Here is a 19,548-nt window from a genome sequence, read left to right as displayed (position 1 = left end):
CGTTTAATCTTTGTTTATTTCAAAATAAAAGCAGATAAGTACTTTACCTCAGTACTTCAATTATTGCTATTGTACTTGATACTAAACTATGCAAAACATGATCCAAAGTAATGTGGGATTATTGGTTAAAATAATAGCCTACTTCATTGATCAATGCAGAGAAACACTATCAAAGTGATTTAAATGAGCCTCTTTTTTACTTAAAGTATTTCTTCTTACACTGCAATATTACTACCCTACCTAGCCAAAGAGGTTTTCTGATTACTTCTTTCACTCTTCCACCACTGGTATTATTGATTGTTAATGGGTTCAAAGCAAATTGAATTTATTTTGAAAATTCACAACAGAAAGTAGCTCTTCTTCATCGTTAGTTTTACTGTTGTGTCACCAGCAGCTCTACCATCCTCCCACACCACAACAGTGTTGGCACTAAACACAATGGGGCTGTAATGTCAGCGAGGGGCGATATTGAAGCATCTTCTCAAGAGTACTGATTCTGTGTATGGATTTAATGATGATGAAAAAAAAGAAATTTAAGTTCAAGGTGGACTTTGAGCTGGACGACCTCTCCTCGGTCCCCTTCGTCAACGGTGTCATTTTTTGTAAAGTCAGGCTGCTGGACGGCGGGTTCTCCGAGGAGTCTTCTCGGTAAGGATGTGCGGCGCATTCAAACACTGACTGGCTTTTTTTTTTAAGCTTACAGGTTAAAATAGCCGAAGAGCTTTAGCCTACTATGATACATTATTAGCTCACTAGCTAACATGCTAGATGACCACCTACTATGATGACGTTTGAAACTAGCTAATGTCAATCAGTTGTCTGCTACTGTAACAGTGTTTGCGGTTGTTCTTCTCCAGTCAAAGCTATTTTAACCGAGCCAGAATTGTAAAAACGCCATTTAGCATCGAGTGGAGAAAACATACTTTAGCATGTGTGACAATTAGCTCCTTGTGTAAAAATGGCACTTACATTTCACAGGCTCACTTCCTCGCTGGTTGTGGTATTGATTAGCCACTGTGCTATGAAACCAGCCGACTGGTCACATAACTGCCACAGCAAAATACGACTCCTCTGTCTATTGATGATGAAAGACATAACGTTACTTTGCTGATAATTAACCAACTTTGTGTTATTATAATGTTGGTATTATGTGTATGAACTATGTGAAACTTCCCTGCATCTTACAAGTGCCCAGATCTCTTGACTCACCCTGCTTTGGGCCTTTACGTGTTTATAAGTTACAGGTAAAGTGGCTTTTTATCATTCTGCCCCTTATAGACTAAAGAAGGGGAAAGTATTTAGGGCTGCACATATTTTCATTATAGAGTGATGCTCAGCTTATTTTCTTGAGTACTTAATAATTTCGTCTAAAAAATGCCAGAACAAGTTTACAAAGCCTATTATAAATCCCTAAAACCCAAGGTGGTGTTTTCAAGTAGCTTTTTTGTCCAAACAACAGCCTAAAGCCAAATAAATGTATTATTTTACTGACACGTAAGAAGAAGAAAAGCAGCATATTTTTGCAGCTCAGAAACTGGAACAAGCTCTTTTTCTTGAAAAATAACAAACAATTCATCAAATATCAAAGCGGTTGCAGATTTATTTTCCTTCAATCCATTAACCATCTACATCATTGCAGTTTCATCCAAAACCCAAAGATATTCCAAATATGATCATAGAAGAAAGAAGAAGAAACCTGTAAATATTCACATTTAGAAGCTGGAGCCAATGCATCTTTATGATTATTTAGAGTTTTGGCTTTAATCCATCCATTGACTTTCTGTCAATAGATGGTTGAATAATTGTTTCAGCTATAATTAGATTATTTTATATTGTTATATCGGCTATTATTATATATTTTATATTATCCTGTGTAGCTGAGTGGACAAAGTGATAATGTTGGTGTTATATAGTATGTTAAAGTGCTCATATTATGCTCATTTTCAGCATCATAAGTAGAGGTTGTACCAGAATGGTTTTACATGGTTTCATTTTCAAAAAACACCATTCTTTTCGTTTGTTTTGCACATTACTGCAGCTCCTCTTTTCCCCCTGTGTGTTAAGCTCTCTGTTTTAGCTACAGAGTAAGACATCTCACTTCTGTTCCATCTTTGGTGGGAGTTGGACATGCGCATTAGCTAGGTAAGCTATGCTAGCTAATCAGAAAGAATATGATGGCGTGCCCAAGGGGTTAAGCCAGCCTTGACAAAGCGTAGCTCCCATGGCGCCATCATGTTACCTAGCACTCACCTGCCATTAGCATTCCATTGACCTCCATTCGGTTTGACATCACTTTGACAGCAAATAACTTTACATCTGAAGCATTTAAATACTTTATTAGTCCATTGTTTATTTCTTAAGAAACACAGCAATGCATAAAAGGCTCCATTACCTTGTATCTCAAGTTATGGCGCATTCTTTGAAAAAATAGGCCAACGATTGTGTCATAACCATGCAACTTACTGTCGCATAGTAGAGGGATTACCGTATAGTACAGGAGAAGCTCGCAGACAGTTTTGACTTACATTAGCTGTTTATGTTTAATTACTAATGTGTACTAGCATTTTAGTTAGCGATGATTAGCCTGTGCCTATGTTATCTCTTTACATACAGTATACCTACGCTCTCCATCTTGGCAAGATTGGGAATGATTGAGATTTCTCTTGGCACAGCTACCAGAACACTTGCAACTTTCAGACAGGTTGCTCATGTCACAACTACGTCATCAACACTCAGCCATCACTGGAAAAGTGCTTCTAATAGCCTTCACGGGTTTCCGTTTAAATCAACGGGGTCACGTTGTCAATTTCTTATACTGTCTATGGGCGTGCTACGCTAGCAGCTAGGCGAGCATTATAACATGTGTTACAAAGGGACACACGTTTGTCACAGAAGTAAAGGCTACAATCGAGCTGTTTGCGAACAGAGTTTTCTGTTGGAGGTGCTAAGTCCCTTTAGGGTGGACTTTGGGCTTTTTCACTTTGCAAACCTATAAAGCACATAAAAAAGACATAACACAATAAAGGAACGGGCAAAAAGCATAATATAAGCACTTTAATATGATATGATAATTACACTGAATTGGTGGTGAAAAGGAACAAGACGACAAGACGTCACATAACATAGTCATGAAAAGAAATGACACAACCCTAAATGCTAATTATCCAGACTACACACTACCAATACACTCCTGTCAGGTTGAGACAAGCAAAGACAATCATCTCCTTTTTAACCTGTTTTGGGTTTTTGCTCATAAATTAGCCCGGCTCCCAACATTGGACTAAGAGAATTGCGTTGTTTTAGAGGGAAGCTGTAGCCATCTAATGGCTTCACTCAGATTATATAACAAGCCTTCTGTTTGCTCTAGAGTAAGTAGCTCTTATAAAATGGCTTGCTAGAAAGGCCCAGTGTGTCTGACTTTGTGAATCAGGATGCTTCTAAGTTCGTGACATCAAGGTCATTTTAATATAGCTACAATTTTCTTTGTACAATTTCTTTTGCTTCAGTTTGATTTGTTAGACCCTCAAACGTCCCTGTTTTCTCTGACACTATTTTGAGTCATCCTAACTGTGAGTGTAAGGGAACTGAGGATTGATCATTTCTGAGCATTTATTTTCCTTTGGTGTGGCTTGTCATCAGGAGGACTTTACCTCTGTTACTGCCCAAAACAAGTTTTCCTTGTTGCTTACATTTACATTTTTGAAAGTACAGCACTTTATGGACACATTCAGAATTACAGTTATGCCTAGACATTAGAAAACCCTACACCAAATTCATGTCAAGATGTTTAGTTTTTTATGTAACAGTGTATTAATGAGAGAGTTTATGCCTGGAGCTTGACGGCAGCTGCTTTGTTAAAGGGAGAGCAGCTGTAGTTTAACAAGACATCTGACCCATGTATAGAGATGAAAGAGCCAACCTCAGCATGTCCTTAAAACCAGACTTACTCACATTCCTGTAATAGGATTTTTGCTGCACTGAGAAGTACTGTGAGTTAGAGCACATGCAATCAAGGCAGAATGTCCTAAGCACACGGTGTCCAGCTGGCTGGGAGTTCCCCCTGTCTGACTCTGGGAGTCCACTCTCGTAAATGTATCAACCCCAGGATGAAGTCAGCGTTTGTATCAACATTAGTCACACAATTATTTTCTTCTTCTATCAAGGCGGGGATACAGTGCACAACTCGGGCATCTATATGCAGTCAGTCTTAAAAGGGATCGGCACACCATGTTGATCATTTAAATCTTATATCGTTCATTTTTTGCATTGCAACATGTTCTGTTTGTATCCCTCGTTTTTCTCTTTTTGTCTTTTTTTTGGAAGTAAACTGCATCATTGTTATTTTTACTGTATTTAAGAGGAAAACCATTGGCTCCGCTTGTATATAAACCCAGCAAAATTGGTCCAAATGAATGGCATGTGGACTATCTTGACAGAACGGGGTTGGTTAGGTGAGTGGGAGAGTAGAAGATGCCAGTGAGAGAGAGGCCATCTGGGGCATCGTAATGCTGCCCACGCGTACACGCTCTTTACTCTTTCACTTCATCCCCTTCTCTCACTCAGTAAACTACACCTCTCTCTCTCATTCACTCTCTAGTTATTGACTGGGGATGTGTACATGTGTTTCTTTTCACTCATGCCAAAACGAGCTACACCTGCCGCCGTCAGCATCAGATCAGTTGGTTAAAACCACTTTAATTAAATAGCTTGTTTAATAAGAGGCCATGATTGAGGATAATCACATAAGCTTGTATTGGCAACTTGAATCAGTAGCCTTAAACAGAGGGAAGAGATGTGATGATTGTTAATCCAGTAGTCATTCAGCCTTAATGACTTTCATTTTTTATTTAATAATGATACTAAAACTCAATGAAATGAAGTTTTGTTCTCACAGTTTAGGGATGCGAAAACAAAATCAAGTGACAAAGTAGGAAGTCAATACTAATCTACAAAAGTCATCGTTTAAAAACCATTTGTTTCTCAATAGTGTTTGAATGGTTGTGAATAATGCTGCATGAGTAGAGTCGGGGTGTTGCTTGAAATTTCTTGAAACTATTGCCAATGCTAAACCTTTTGTGACTGATGCAAAACATAATTTTCAAAATATAAACATTCATTTCCATCACTGTTTTGGATTTTCCAAAAAAGCCAACACTCGTTTTTGTTAGGGAAAGGGCTGTCCCTCTGCCTTGGTTTCACTCACCACTGAGTCTGACTTGATGTCCCGCCCACAACACTATCGGCTTATGCTTTCTGTGTTAAGTTGAAAGTTTCTCATTTATTAAGTAATTGCTTAAAGCATTAAACAAAGTTTTGTGTTGGAGGTTGTAACATTCCAAAATCATAACTTTGACTTAAACATTTTCATTTTCATTGTACGTGTATGTCGGTTCCAAAATATTTATCTGTTTTACTAACTAATAATAATCGGTATTGGCCTTGAAAAAAACATTTTCGGTCTATGCATATTGGTAAGAAACCTTTCCAATGTATAGATATGGTGTGTTAGGATTCTGGTAAAGAGCCAAATACAATCAGAGGTTATAATGTGAGTTTTCCAAATTGCAAAAGGAATGAACCAGCTTTTCAGTTGTACAGAGATGTGTTGAAATGATTGAGCTACATAAGGAAATCAGTGTTAGCACCAACCACCTCTACTATAGGACTATCATTCTGAAGCTGGCCAACATCCAGTTGTAAGTTGTCTTTTGTGACCACAAAATGCAGCCCATGCCAACAAATGCATTTCTGACCTTACAGAGTGCTGAAAGATGGTCTAAGTGTTTTGTGATTTCTCTTTGCAGGGAGCCAGTGCAGTCCAACTGTGTTCGATGGAGGAAACGGTTCTCTTTCCCCTGCAAGATGAGTGCCAATGCAGGGACAGGTGTACTGGACCCTTGTATGTGCCGTGTGTCTGTCAGAAAGGTACAGTATGTGGCTACTGAGCTCCAGATTTCACATATAGTAAAACCTACGTAGTGTTGATTCATAATCTGATACTTTGCCTGTGAACGTATAGGGTTTAGGTTAAAGATGCAACAGGCCAAGGGTTTATTAAAGGCTGTTGTTCTTGTCAGTGTAAAAATAATAGGCTTAATAAAGAGGAGCGTATCATCCCTGCTAATAGAATTGCTTTATTTGGCTTAAATTCTGGGAATAGTTACATTCACATTTGCTAATTTTAAACTTGAGAGTTAACTGTAAAACACATTTAGCAAGCACAGCATTCTTAAGAAAACCCACTCCTCACACACTAAAAATTGTTTGCCAACCCTCCTTTTTCTGTCCTTTAACATTTAACCTTAAACACGAGTGTGCTCTGTGCTGTGGTAGTTCAATCATAGTTTATAGGCTATTACAGCCAAAAACCGCAGTAAAATCATGGATATGGATAAGCCTGACTATGCCTTCCTGGTGAAATACATCTTGTGTTTCCACATTGTAGCTGTAAGCTATTTCTGGTGTGCCCTGCCCTCTTTGTTTTACAACAAAGAGCATGTCAAGTACTCAGAAACCAAACTGTAAGGTTGTTTTGCATTTTGGTTTTGAACTTTAAAATTTCAAACAGTTGCCCATGCTACCATTCAGACCCAACAGCAAAATAGTAGTTTTGAGGTACATTTTTCTGCTATTGGAGAGTAGCATATTTGTAATACTATTAGGTTACCAACCAGAATTAAGTTGTTAAGTTACCATTAATAGTACCAGCACTGGAGAGCATGAATCAATCTCTTCACTTTGATTTGTATGACGCAAAAACATTTAATTCAATTTTCCATCCCTGTTTTAACACATTTGACAGGCAGATCATGATAACTAATGTAATGTTTTTTTTTATTGAATTATTCTTAAATGGAGCATAACTTTAGAGTTCAGTAATTCAGTAATTTAGAACTGTATGCTTCTCTTTTCCAGGAGCTGAAAGGCGGGAAGGCATATGCAAAGGTATTTCCTCACTCATGTTATCCAACCCCCATCCCCTAACCCAACCTCCAGTTCGCCTAGATTTACAGTAATCAACCATATTTATGTAGATAGCCATGTGAGCCTGTAGCAAACAGATGGCCGTCACTGCCTACGGGTCGGCTCGTTATGTCATATGTTATTGCTTTGTAAGTAATTATTTACTGAGCAGGCTAAAGCACTTGTTGACTTTCTGGACTAGATGAAAGATTTGTTTCCTCCTGTAAATATAAAAATTAGAGAAGATCAACAGCTTGTCATTGAAGAAAAAACAAGTTGTTTAACATTGTTAAATTTTGCTGAAGTTTGCTGGTGTTTTATATTGCGAGATTGTCGGAGTGCTGACTGGGTCAAACATCAATCTCCTAAAAGAAAACAAAGTTCACCCAATGTCATTCTTTCTCCTTCAGCTTGGTTTTGCAGATCTGAATTTAGCAGAGTTCGCTGGCTCAGGGAATACAACCCGCAGATGTCTGCTTGAAGGCTACGATACCAAAAATACCCGCCAGGATAACTCCATCCTCAAGGTAACATTGAAGCTGCGACAACGCATCCACATTAGTCTAATTTGACTTCTTCAGGAGGTAACCTTGGTCTTTTGAAGACAATTCTGGTGTTTTTCTGAACTAGGAAGCAGGAGAGGAAATTGGTTTCTGCATAAACATCTAGGATTGAACAACAATCCATTAAATTGTAGCCAGAAATAAACCATTGAAGAAAGCAGGGTCAACTGTGGAAGATAACAGGCAAATTAAGCCATTATCTGCTTTGTTTCATGTACAATTTTATATTCTGAATTTGTGACAAAGGTATTGAACAAAAAGAAATAAAGTTAAAGTACAACTATGCTTGAACCAGAAACACTTTTCCTTTTCTTTCTTTAAAAGAACACGCTGACCTATTGAGACTTTAGCCTATCCAGCGGTATCCTCCAGAGTTAGATAATCCCATACATACCCTTCTCATCTTGGTGCGTCGTAGTCTCTCTGACGCAGCCACCGCTAGCCTAGCTCGGCTCCAACTAGCCTACTGCTCCCAATAAGTGACAAAATAACGCTAACATTTTCCTATTTACATGATAAGCTAAAGTCCCAATAATTTGACATGTTCCTTAAAACTAAGAATCCAGGCTAATGGAAACCTTGAATGCAAGTCAAATGTGAATCATTTAACAACAAGTCTTTTTTTCTTTCTTTTCATAGGTCATCATCAGTACACAACTCATGTCAGGGGATCCCTGTTTTAAAACGTAAGTTAAACTGATATTTTTCACCTTTTGTATGGCGCCAAATCGTATTTAGTCTGCAGTTCATGCTGTATCAAGTCAATCAGCGTTAGTGGCAGCTCACTTGGAGTTCAGTCTAGGGCTGGGCGATATGGAGTAAAATCCAATATCACGATATTCTTTACCAAATACATTGATGCCCATATTGCAGAGATACAGACAGTTGGTGCTTTCAATAAATACCCAACTTACACAATGAAAGTTTTGATAAAAAATCACCAGTAATGTGGATACAATGACTAAGTGGGTAAGGCAAATATTAGAACAGTCTGGTAAGTTCATCACTTTACTGTAATGCAGCCTTTAACACCAGGAAAAGACAAGACTTGTACAATATTAAATATTAAAAATGTAATATGATATGAAGCCTCATATCAATGTCAATATAAAATCGATATATTGCCCAGCCATAGTTTAGTAATTTAACCTGCAATTCCATTGTAAACCCATTAATTGCAGAGTTTTTTGGACTAAATAAACTATTCTTCTGCCTGTTCTCTACTATGAGCTTGCCCAGATTTAAATATTTACCTGAGAAACCAACACCAGCCCAATGACCTGGACTGGGCTGTAATTTAAATCCTTGTATTCTTTGTTCCATCGAACGCCTCTCTCTCCATACATTTCCTGTCTGTATCACTGCTACCACTATCACATAGAGGCAAAAACCCAAAACAGAAAAATAACGATTCTGTATTATATGACAAGGTTATGACATTCAATCTGCTGCTATAATCTGCTGCTTATTGCACTTCTTTGGGAGTGGATCCAATAATGCTGCCAATGACAGCTCTCAGCACTGCACCCCAGACTCGAGAAAGTTTCATGAGACTCAAACCATACAGAATTAAGGGCTACACTTTTCTAGAAATATCTACACAAGAGTGACACTGTCATGAACTTTCATAAACATTTATGAGATAACGCTTCTTTTAGCAAGTGTCATTTGGTTTTGTCACGACAAGTTATGGTTATAGTAAGGGTTCATGTATCAGGACTGTGTCATGTCACTTTTTTGTAGATACCTTCAAGTAAAGTGTTACCGGAATTAAGCACGCCGAAAGAAGTGTTGGCTAATCAGAACTCCACATTCCAAAAGCATTGCTTGATTTTCTCCTACAAGTGTACTGCAAGTTGTTGCACTAGTTGTTCTAGTAGAATTATGACTTTCAGTGAAAGTATGTGTCAGAGAGTTTCACCCAAGGGCAAAATGTGACCTAAAACATATTCAGTAACCTGTATGTTAATGTCAAAAGCTGCAGCTTCTTTATTTGCAGTATGTATTCAAATACTAAGCATCTACAGTAAATCCACTTTTGGCTTTAGCTGAATGCTATTCTGAATGCTAATATTTTATGCTCTTTCCCTTTAAATAATGTTTTAATCCTCACAGCCCCATTTCACCCTTTTCTTGTCTTTATCACCTTGCTTTGTAATATTAGACAATTGACACATTGAAATACAAGACAAGAGAAAATGCATTATTGTCTTTCCTGTGTCACCAGGCCTCCCTCCACAGCCACAATGATCGGGATCCAGGGTGATGGAGAGAGCCTGCTGGAGGAGAGGAGGGGAGGGGACTCACAGAAAGGCTGTTCTGGTGAGACAAATCACGGCACATTACACTCATCTGCCCTGCTTAGTCATCCCGTGTTTTCCAAACATTCACAGGCACCTCATAGAGCACACAAATGTTACCCATCCTATTGTGTGCCGAGTCTATGGTTTAGAGTTTTGATTTACTTTTACATCTTTGTTCTTATTATAAAACAGATACTATAACAATCTCAATGTTTTCTGCTCTGCCTTTATTTACAATGTTAAATTTCTGCTTATAATTGGGGTAGCTTTACATTGGAATGACATGGACACATCCCTGATAACTTTCAGGAAAGCTAAAATACTTCTCCTAACATTTTGAACTGTAATCACAAGGCTGAAACTATTTTTCCGCCTGATCAGATTCCCATCTGGATAGCTGTCCTAGCTTAAAGCGCACCTCATTGCTTGTCATTGTTGTAGCATCAATTTCTATTACATGTGGCTAGCAGATCTAACCAACAATGGAAATAAAAAGATTCAGAGTAAGTAATTAGGAAATCTTAGAGTGATTAGAATCCAAGTCTACTGGCCAAATTCAGATTAGGGGAAGGCATCAATAATTGTAAGTAGTACATTCTGATAGAGTGCTCTGTTATATTAAATAATTCATTGCTTTATAACACCCTTGGCAGCAACTATACCGTAACCTTTGATTTACCTGCTTCCTCGACATACTCTGTTCCAAATTTGAAATTATTGCAGGTTGGTTGTTGATGTCAAACTTCCAACTAGAGATGTTCCGATACCAGCATCGGTACTGCACTCATACTTCATAAAACAGCTGTAGAGGCGTGTATGTGTGTTGTCAAAAACTGTATGTGCTTCTGGGTTGCACCCAAGGAACCAAAGATTGGTTCCTAATTATACAAAGGGGACTAATTACCTCTTACAACAGCTATTTATCTCCAATCCAGCACTATGAAATTATTTATCTCCCAGCTGCCCTTTCTGCTACATTTGTTTCACCCCCCTCTGTCTTGTTCTGTGTGTGTTTTTCCGTGTGTGAACATATTGCAGTGTTGATTCTCATGGACGCTTAAGTGTAGTGCAGCTCTTTCATGTATAATTCAAGCTAGTTCTCTTTTAGATTAGCTACAATCTGCTCTAACCCTGTAGGCTCTTGGATGGTTAAAAATAGGAGCGTGCGCAGGTCTGTCGGGTTTGTGTGTTTGTCTGTGCATACCGTGTAGGCGTGGCTGTGGCTCAGGGGTAGAGCCGTCGCCTGCCAATCGGAAGGTTGGTGGTTCGATCTCAGCAGTTCCATGGCGAAGTATCCTTGGGCAAGACACTAAACCCCGATGCTGCGCCATAGGAGTGTAAATGTGTGTGAGTGTTTATCTGATGAGCGGATGTCACCTTGTAGGCAGCCTCGGCCACAGTGTATGAATGTGTGTGAATGGTTCCTGTACTATGTAAAAGACTAAAAAAGCGCTATATAAGAACAGTCTATTTACATCTATTGGTCTGCTGACGACAAAGCTCTTTCCTGTCAGCATCATCGTGTCTTTGCTGTGTAAGTTTGCAGTGTATGTACACTGCAGGTGAGTTTCATGTGTGTGAGCAGCATCAATTTAAATGGGAGGTTTTGCAAATTGATGGATTTTTTTGTCATAACCAAGACAAGTTGGAGTGTTGCAAATAATGTATTGAGAAATCATCATAGAAATAAAATTATATTTCTGTGATTGAGATTTTCCGTTCACCCTTGGATGCATTGGTCACTGGAACCTACACGGTTCCATACGTTAGTCAAAAATGACATGGATCAGTCATCTAAATTATACGCTAGAATTTAGTTAACTATTGTGCAAAAATGTGCATCATAGTGGGGGGAAAACAGTAGCCAGGTCATGCTTGACACACCTCTGCTGCATCTCAGCGTTAATCTCTTTCGAAATTGTGTCTTTTTTTCTGTTGTGTTGCGGAGACAGAGCCCTTTCCTTCCTTTCCAGCGGGCATTTGAACTCTGACCTCTTGTGCTTTGTCGCAGCTCAGCTTTTTGCCCGTTTGCCTTGAAACATGTTCATGTTGCTGCACGTGTTGTCAAAAAGGCTGAAACTCAAGACACTATTGTACATACAGTTCCATCTCACTTTTGACTTTGCATTTTTTTTGGGGGGGGGGGGGGTCCTCTTCAGCTTCACAGATTATTTTGTATTGCTTTAACATTGCAGAACTACCTGAGCTCTGACACGGTTGTTATAATAATAGTATTAAACAACTATTCCTCTAAATGTGTTTATTTTTTGCACGTTTTGTTCTTGTTTGTCCCGTGTCTCTCTAACTATATTGGGAAGCATAAGAAAAGATGAACATGTAGCTTTTTTACTTAATTATGGCAGTTTGTTGCAACAGAACAGACTCTATTTAGGCCTGCGTCATCCCGTTTGTCTTTTCCTCTGTTCTTTCTAATCTCCCAGAGAGTCGAGAAGGGAAGTGTCCTGTTGTTCCTGATGAGCTTGGGGGCTGCGGCCACTCCCGCACGTCCAGCTACGCCAGCCAGCAGTCCAAACTTTCAGGTAAGGGCATTACACATTTAAAAAAAAAAAAATGTGTAGATTTTTCCCCCACCTGATTTACTGTTGTCGACCAGACATGGCTGGCAAGAAATCATACAGACCATGTTTGCAGATGGTATATATTGATGCTGTCCAAGCTGGCTTTGTGAGTGAAAGAATTTAACTAGTTGTTACCAGCGTAAACTACACAACATATAAATCGTTCTCTTTTTCTGGAGGAACGTTTGTGTCAAAGTGATCAAGGTCAAACTGAGAAAAGCTTTTGACTTAAGAGGACGGAAGTAATAAAACAATTTTCCAGTGACACTACACCAAAGCAGTTTAAGTGTGAGGCTTGAGTTTCCATTACAGGCAGATCAGATGACTGTAATAAAAGATCAGAGGAAGTAGAGAGATGTTCTAAGAACAGCTCTGATTTGAAATTTGAAAATGTATTTCCTGCTTCATATTAACATGTGTGGGAAGTTTGTTCTCCCCTTGCTGTAGTGATCTGATGCCCTGAGATAATCGTAAATAAAAAAAAAACAGACAAAACAAAATACCCAACAATAACATAAGATACAAACAACAATCATACAAAAACAGTTTGCTAGCAAAAAGAGAAGTTATTTTAAGGATGTCACTGATTCTGAAAGCCTCCGATGTCTCTTTCTCTGGAATGTCTTCCTGCAGACATGAACAGCGCGTGAGTGTTACTGTAACTGCACTGCTAAATCTTTTAACACACTGCAAGTTGCAAATCCTCTTGACAGCACAGCCAAATGGGGTTTGCCAGATGTACAACAAACTAAAACTGTATAATGCCTTATATGAATAGCAAGCAGATCATTGATTTATGAATTGTTTTCAGTCATGTATTAGGCATTGTCATTCAAATGTAAAGCAATAATTGGACTTTCATGTGCAGTCATCAAATTGATCCACTTTCATTAATGTTTAAATGCAGATTAGACCACTGATGCTAGTACTGCATGCATATATTATTATGAACGTATCTATTGAATGCTCCAAGGCACCTTTGTACAATTTCTCAGGGCATACAGCTACTAAACATTACTGATCATAGTGATGGTGAAACCTAGTGAAGAATTTATCGGCCAAAGAAAACCAGCAATTGGCAGAATTAAGACCTGCTACTGTTTTATTTATTATATTATAAAATCTTTGTCCATCTCTCTCAGGATACAGCACAGGTCACTCCCGCTCCTCCAGCATGTCGGAGTTCAGCCACCGGAGAAACCATTCAGTGGGCAGCGCCTCAACGGGCATCGGCAGCATCCCAGAGCCCAGCGAGGACCGAGACAGAGAGTCCAGACCCTGCCCTGCTCTGCCTGAACACCCAGTCCCCACCACCACCACTAACAACCCAGTGGGTACACCAGTACGCAGCGCCTCATCCTGTGAACGACTCAACAGGTAAATCTTTAGTTGATTTGTCAAGTAAAGAAAGGTAATTTACTAAAAGTATCCAGAAAATAATCATCATCATACAGAAAGCAGTCAGCAAGTCATGTTGATCTCTTTTATTGTAGGTAATGATTACATAACAGAGCAACAATTGTTTTAAGGAACTTAACAAACGTTATAATAGTGCAACATAATCCCATTTGGGTCTATGTCACATTTCAGGAAGCAGCTGTCATGCAGTAAAAAGCAGTGAGGCAGAACAGCGGAAAAGTATTTGGTTTCATTATGTGGTGTCAATAGTGGATCTTAGCATTTATGGAAATCTTAGTCATTGTGTTTGTGAAATGGCAAACCATCAATCAAGCATACTAACTTCACAAACTCAAGACTGGGAATGATGGTTGTAAGTAATTTTTTATAGCTTAAAGGTCCCATGGCATAAACATGTCAATATATGAGGTTTTTCAACATTAATAAGAGTTCCCCTAGCCTGCTCTGCTCTCTGCTCTACCTTTTGAGAAAACGAAGCTCAGATGGGTTGATCTGGAATCTTGCTCCTCATTTGGTCATCCCTGCTCCTCAAAAGTTACAGACTTAGATTTGGCACATACTAAGCTCATTGTGGGACTGACTCTAGTGGCTGTAATTCTGCACCAAGGCTGATTTTTGGTAAAGAGACTTCAGATATGGTATTAGGTGACCACTATGGTCTATATAAAAGCATCTAAAGAGCAGCATGTCATGAGACCTTTAAGGTGCACTTAATATTCAGTCTTTGAAGACCAGCATTTAGTCATGTGGTTCTCACGTCATTATTACCTAAGGCAGTGTAGCGTGTTTTACTTCATCCAATTATTAATGTTCAGGTTTCCAGTTTTTTAAAGGAATAGTTAGTTTTTGTACATTAGCTTTCTTGCCAAGAGTTAGAGGAAAAAATCTATACCACTCTCACATTATTTCCAGCTGCTTAGATGGAATCCCTTGTCTCACACACCCTTTCTCAGCACTAAATGAAATGTAGATTGTGGTGTAAGCCATTAGTGGTCTAATAAAAGTCATCCTCTCATCAGACACCCTGTGAAGCAGGACTCCATGGAGTCTCAGCTAAAAAGAATGGACGACACGCGGGTGGATGCTGACGATGTTGTGGAAAAGATTCTCCAGGGTCAAGACTTTACGCCCAGCCTACTGGACTCCAGTGCTGAAGGTAGGCTACTTATCCAGAGAAGCAGTAAGGCGTCAGTGTTGCGTATGTTCCCTGGCAGATTTCCCCTATCTTGTATCATCTCTTCAAGCAAAGGTTAAAGTTACAAAACACAACTTTATTCTCAAACTCTGTTGCAGAAATGGTAATCAATTACTCAATTGACAGGGAATTAATCAGAAATTATTAATAATTATTATTAATTAAAAGAAGATTTGTTTAACTGATAACTAGGGCTGTATCTAAAAATCAGTCATTATGTTTTATCTACCAAAATCGTGATTAATCTATTAATTATTTTGTCGTTCTTGTATGTGGGACCAACATTTTCAGTGATAAAAAATAATCCTAAATATATTTAGGAAGCTGGTATCCGCAATTCTTGGGCTTGAAAATGGACTCAAAAGCTAGATCATTCATCAAAATAGTTGCCAACATTTTTCTGACCAACTAATCAAATAATCACAAACTACAAATATCATTCAGTTTGTATTATCAATCATTGGTTGCGGCCCTAGTCTGGAGTATGACTGTATGTGTTACAGTAAATGCACAACTACTTCGCCCAACACAATAATTAACTTGACAGGACTGTGCTACCCAGTGAGTCAGTCTGTGTACTTTGAGGAGAATGGCATTGTTTTTCTTTTCAAGGTCTCATCCAGCTCAAAGCTAGGAAAGGAAAGCTGCTGTCAATACATGATTATTTTTAGATTGCCTAGCAACTGGCTGCTCCTCCATGACAAGAATTAAACAGCAGGATGTGGGTTCTCTCTGTACTGACCGTATGAATACTGACTACTCTCTGGCTGTTTCAGAGGAAGGCTTGCGTCTGTTTGTTGGCCCTGGGGGAAGCACAGCCCTCGGAAGCCATCACCTTCCCACCAGGTGAGCATTGAATATTCACCGAACTTAAACCTTTAGTGCCTAATTTTTTTATAATAAACATCCATTACATTCGAGCCATTGCCAAATGAGTTAATACAAAGCTAATTAAGACTATCGACTCCACAAAACTCTATATTTCTCAGTCAGTCAGAAACTCAAGTAAAGATAATTACCTCTAGTCCATTGTGCTTTTTTAATCCTTTGTGTCCTCCTTGGCTACGTAGCAAGTAGAAGCACTGCTACTTGGGCGAACCGTTACTCTCTGCTCCTCACCGAGGGGCATCTCAGGTGCTGCAAGCAAATCACTCCACCCAAGTAGCAGAAGTTGCAGTGCGTGGCCTTATGTAGAGAATAGTTCCCAGTATGTATAGTTTAGCACACATAGTAATAGTAATTAATAGTATGTAGTTTTGGTGGAACATGAGTACATTGAAAAGTTGTTTTAGTCGTGCAACATAAAACTCAGACTGGAGAGATAGTCTAGCTAGCTGTCTGTATTTACCCTGCAGAGAGCTGAGGAGCAGTTAACCATTGTCCTCAATAATCCAATGGAGTTTAAATTACAACACAAAAAAAGCATAAGGTAACAGACATCCAAAAACTGACATCCGGAAAGAGTGACATCCAGTAACTGGATCGCCGTGGATATGGACTAGGTCAGGGTTAGAAAAGGGTGTTGCCTTCCATTTAGCCCAGTATATTAAACGGCACAGTCTGATACCTACTACAGTGCGTAATGATAGGTGGAAACATAATTTAACATAAATAGTGGACTTCCATAGGAATGCTTACTCAGCTTTTAGCCCATTTACTGTGTATTGATAACATTTCTGAATTTAAATAATTAACGAGTTTGGTGCAGAAATATTTTAACAGTAGAAGAAGCAGGACTGATCTATTCAATGATGATGCATTGTAAGTTGTCAACCCATTCTTTGTGATATGTGAGCCAGCTATCACGTTGGGTTGCTAATTTCTTTTTCTTTTTTCTCAGGGTTGGGGCTGGAGCGTACGAGCAAGTGGTCATAAAGCGTTAGACCTGCAGACTCTCAGAGGTGGACTGACACTGCTTGTATAAAAAAAAAAAAAAAAAATCCAGACTGTGTCAATTTCCCTCTGCATTCCTACAGCCCACCCGTTACCTGATCAGCAGCACCGTCTCTGACCTGATCATTCTGTGAGCGGGTGACATTACAACAGTGCCCTCCTGTGTTCATATCTCCTGTATGACACTGTAGCTCCCTGATTGATTTTTAAGAGAGAGAGGTAAACCGTTTATATCTCAGTGTAAACATACAGATATGAATTAAGTCAAATGAAACATTGGCCAGTATTTTAAAAAACATTAACATTTATATAACTAAAACTTTCCACTCCTAATTTATTGGGTGTAGATTAGCCTCATTTTATTAGAGGTCAACTTTATCACGCAGCATCGTAACCAACCCAATTTCAACTGTTAGAAACTGGACGCAAACGGTTAATCTTTCTTTCTAATGGAGGACACTGGGACAGGCTATGTGTGTGCATCAGAGCAAACACTGAAGAGGAGTATGCAATGCGCTTTCAATACATTCCTTTAGTCTCTCAGTGTTAGTTTTGGACTCTCTTTTCAATTAGGATGGTGTATTTAATATAAGTCTATAAGCTGCTAAAAGTTGTAGTTGTCGGCACTCTGACAACAGTGGGTGTTTTGAAGTTTTTAGTATTTTACTACAAAGATGAGACATTAGACTTAAGCTATTTGATGAGTGAACGTGTACTGTGTGAATGTGTATGTGTCTGCTATGTGATATGACCACTTTTATTAGTAGTAACCGTTATCCTGTTATATTGAATGAGTGGAGGAAGGTGACATGATCCCTTGTAAGGAATGCTAGATTGGTACTTGCAAAAAGAAAATAGGAAAACATGAATTTGCTTTCTAGCTATTATATTAGGTCCTTGTTCTCATTTGTTCGCGGAGCAGAACAACCTGCACTGGTAATCTGCCCACAAAGGCAAAACACAGCAACGTCCATTTTCCAAACTTTTTGTTCAAAGAGTCTTTTAATCCAACTTTCTGACACGGCGAATACCGGTAATCCAGTTTCTTGAATTCATATTTTAGCCGAATTTAGTTGACTTCATCTTTGCTTTTGACTCTAGTGACATTCATGTACTTTAGTTTGATTAAGATACCTTAAAGTCACATATATGTATAAAATTGTAGATTATATTTATTTCACTATATAGTAATATTATTGATACATACAGACACCCAGCAAAATGGATACATTTAATTAGGATTTAAAGACGGAATGAGAAAAGTTTAGTTTAAAAAAAAATTAAAGTTTAAAAGGACAGGAAAGCTGAAAACCACATTCTGTTGTTACATACTGTTACTGCTGTCTGCCTTCGTAGGGCAGTTAATATCAAAACTAAAAAAGAGGCTTCTGTGATGAATAGTACTACAGAAAGGCATTTTTCCTAATGTTAAGCCTTTCAGCTATGTATCTATTTTATACCTATGCTTTGCAACTTAACTACATCTTACTGAGCTGGCCTGTTGACCAGGAAGCTTACATCAGTGAACAAATGGAAGAGTCTGTGACGTACTAACAATTTAATTAATGTGTAACCGACGCATACAGTCATTTGTTTCACTTAAGGATTGTACAGAGAACTAGTTAAGTAATCCACTGCCATAAGTAAAATACTCAACAGCACCTGTTTTTAAAAAGGCCTAGAGTACTAGTTTTGTGCGTTTATCTATACCTCCTAACATCTTAACTGTAACATTTGAGAACAGTCTTTGAACTAGTATAATTAACCAATGCAATCATAGTCTCGCATTGCCAGTCGTATCTACACAGCGCCGTGTTAGTGCTTAATTTTCTGGGGTGGGGGGGTTCTTTACAGAATAACAATCCGAGGAAGGGGAGGAATAAAGACTATCTGGTAAACCAGACTAATGCAATCAACACATGAACCATTAGTGCTACAGATAAAAAACTAAAAATATATATCTGCTCAATTTTAAGATCCTGATGTCGTCGTGAGCGTTCACTATTTACATTTCCAGCCTATTAGAAGATTAAGTGCACAATGTGTTCATTTTATTCACAAATTAGCCAAAGTACACAACATACTGTTATTACCTGGAAGCCTGTTAGGCCTATGCATAATGAGAACAATGAGTAATGAGAATACTAGATGCATTATAACTAGTGAAAACAGACTGTACAGTATCTGTAATATTCTGTCTCCTGTCATAAGCCATATTATAGGTAGGATAACTCCTCTGAGAAACTACATACATGTTAAATCAATATCTGCCCATGCATTTTCAGTGTATGGTCAGCGTTCTGTTTTTATGTCTATGTTCTGCATGATTAAGACGTCCTTTTGTTAGCTTGCAGAACTTAAAACATGTTTTATTTTTTATTTTAATTGTTTAAATGAAGGAACAATTTTGCTTGGCTATTTAGCATGTAGGAAAACATTTTGTTCTCATTACTTCACGTTAAAAACCAATACCTGTGCATTGTATGATGTAACTGTAAATCAGTGTTCTCATTTTGTGCTTCTATTTTTGGCAAGGTGTAAATGTCCAATGTTGAAAATAACATCTTTGTTTTTGAATCTTTCATTGCTGGTCTTGTGCCATATTTTTGCTTAATATTTTTATTGTGAAGGAA

The 19,548-nt window shown here is 38.4% G+C and overlaps 1 protein-coding gene across 1 annotated transcript; it reads left to right on the top strand.

Annotated features, from left to right (window-relative positions):
• The first annotated feature begins 377 nt into the window (after positions 1-377).
• fam102bb (family with sequence similarity 102 member Bb) lies at positions 378-19,545 on the top strand. Its single transcript, XM_034881523.1, has 11 exons — positions 378-648; positions 5,805-5,925; positions 6,916-6,945; positions 7,374-7,490; positions 8,166-8,212; positions 9,754-9,848; positions 12,271-12,369; positions 13,551-13,785; positions 14,847-14,983; positions 15,799-15,868; positions 16,863-19,545. The coding sequence occupies exons 1-11, from the start codon at positions 503-505 to the stop codon at positions 16,903-16,905; spliced, it is 1,140 nt and encodes a 379-aa protein (XP_034737414.1). The 5' UTR covers positions 378-502; the 3' UTR covers positions 16,906-19,545.
• The last annotated feature ends 3 nt before the right edge of the window (positions 19,546-19,548 follow it).

The sequence above is a fragment of the Etheostoma cragini genome, chromosome 9 (genome assembly GCF_013103735.1).
Source record: "Etheostoma cragini isolate CJK2018 chromosome 9, CSU_Ecrag_1.0, whole genome shotgun sequence".
In the NCBI taxonomy this organism is placed as follows: domain Eukaryota; kingdom Metazoa; phylum Chordata; class Actinopteri; order Perciformes; family Percidae; genus Etheostoma; species Etheostoma cragini.
This window is presented reverse-complemented; position numbering and strand designations above follow the sequence as displayed.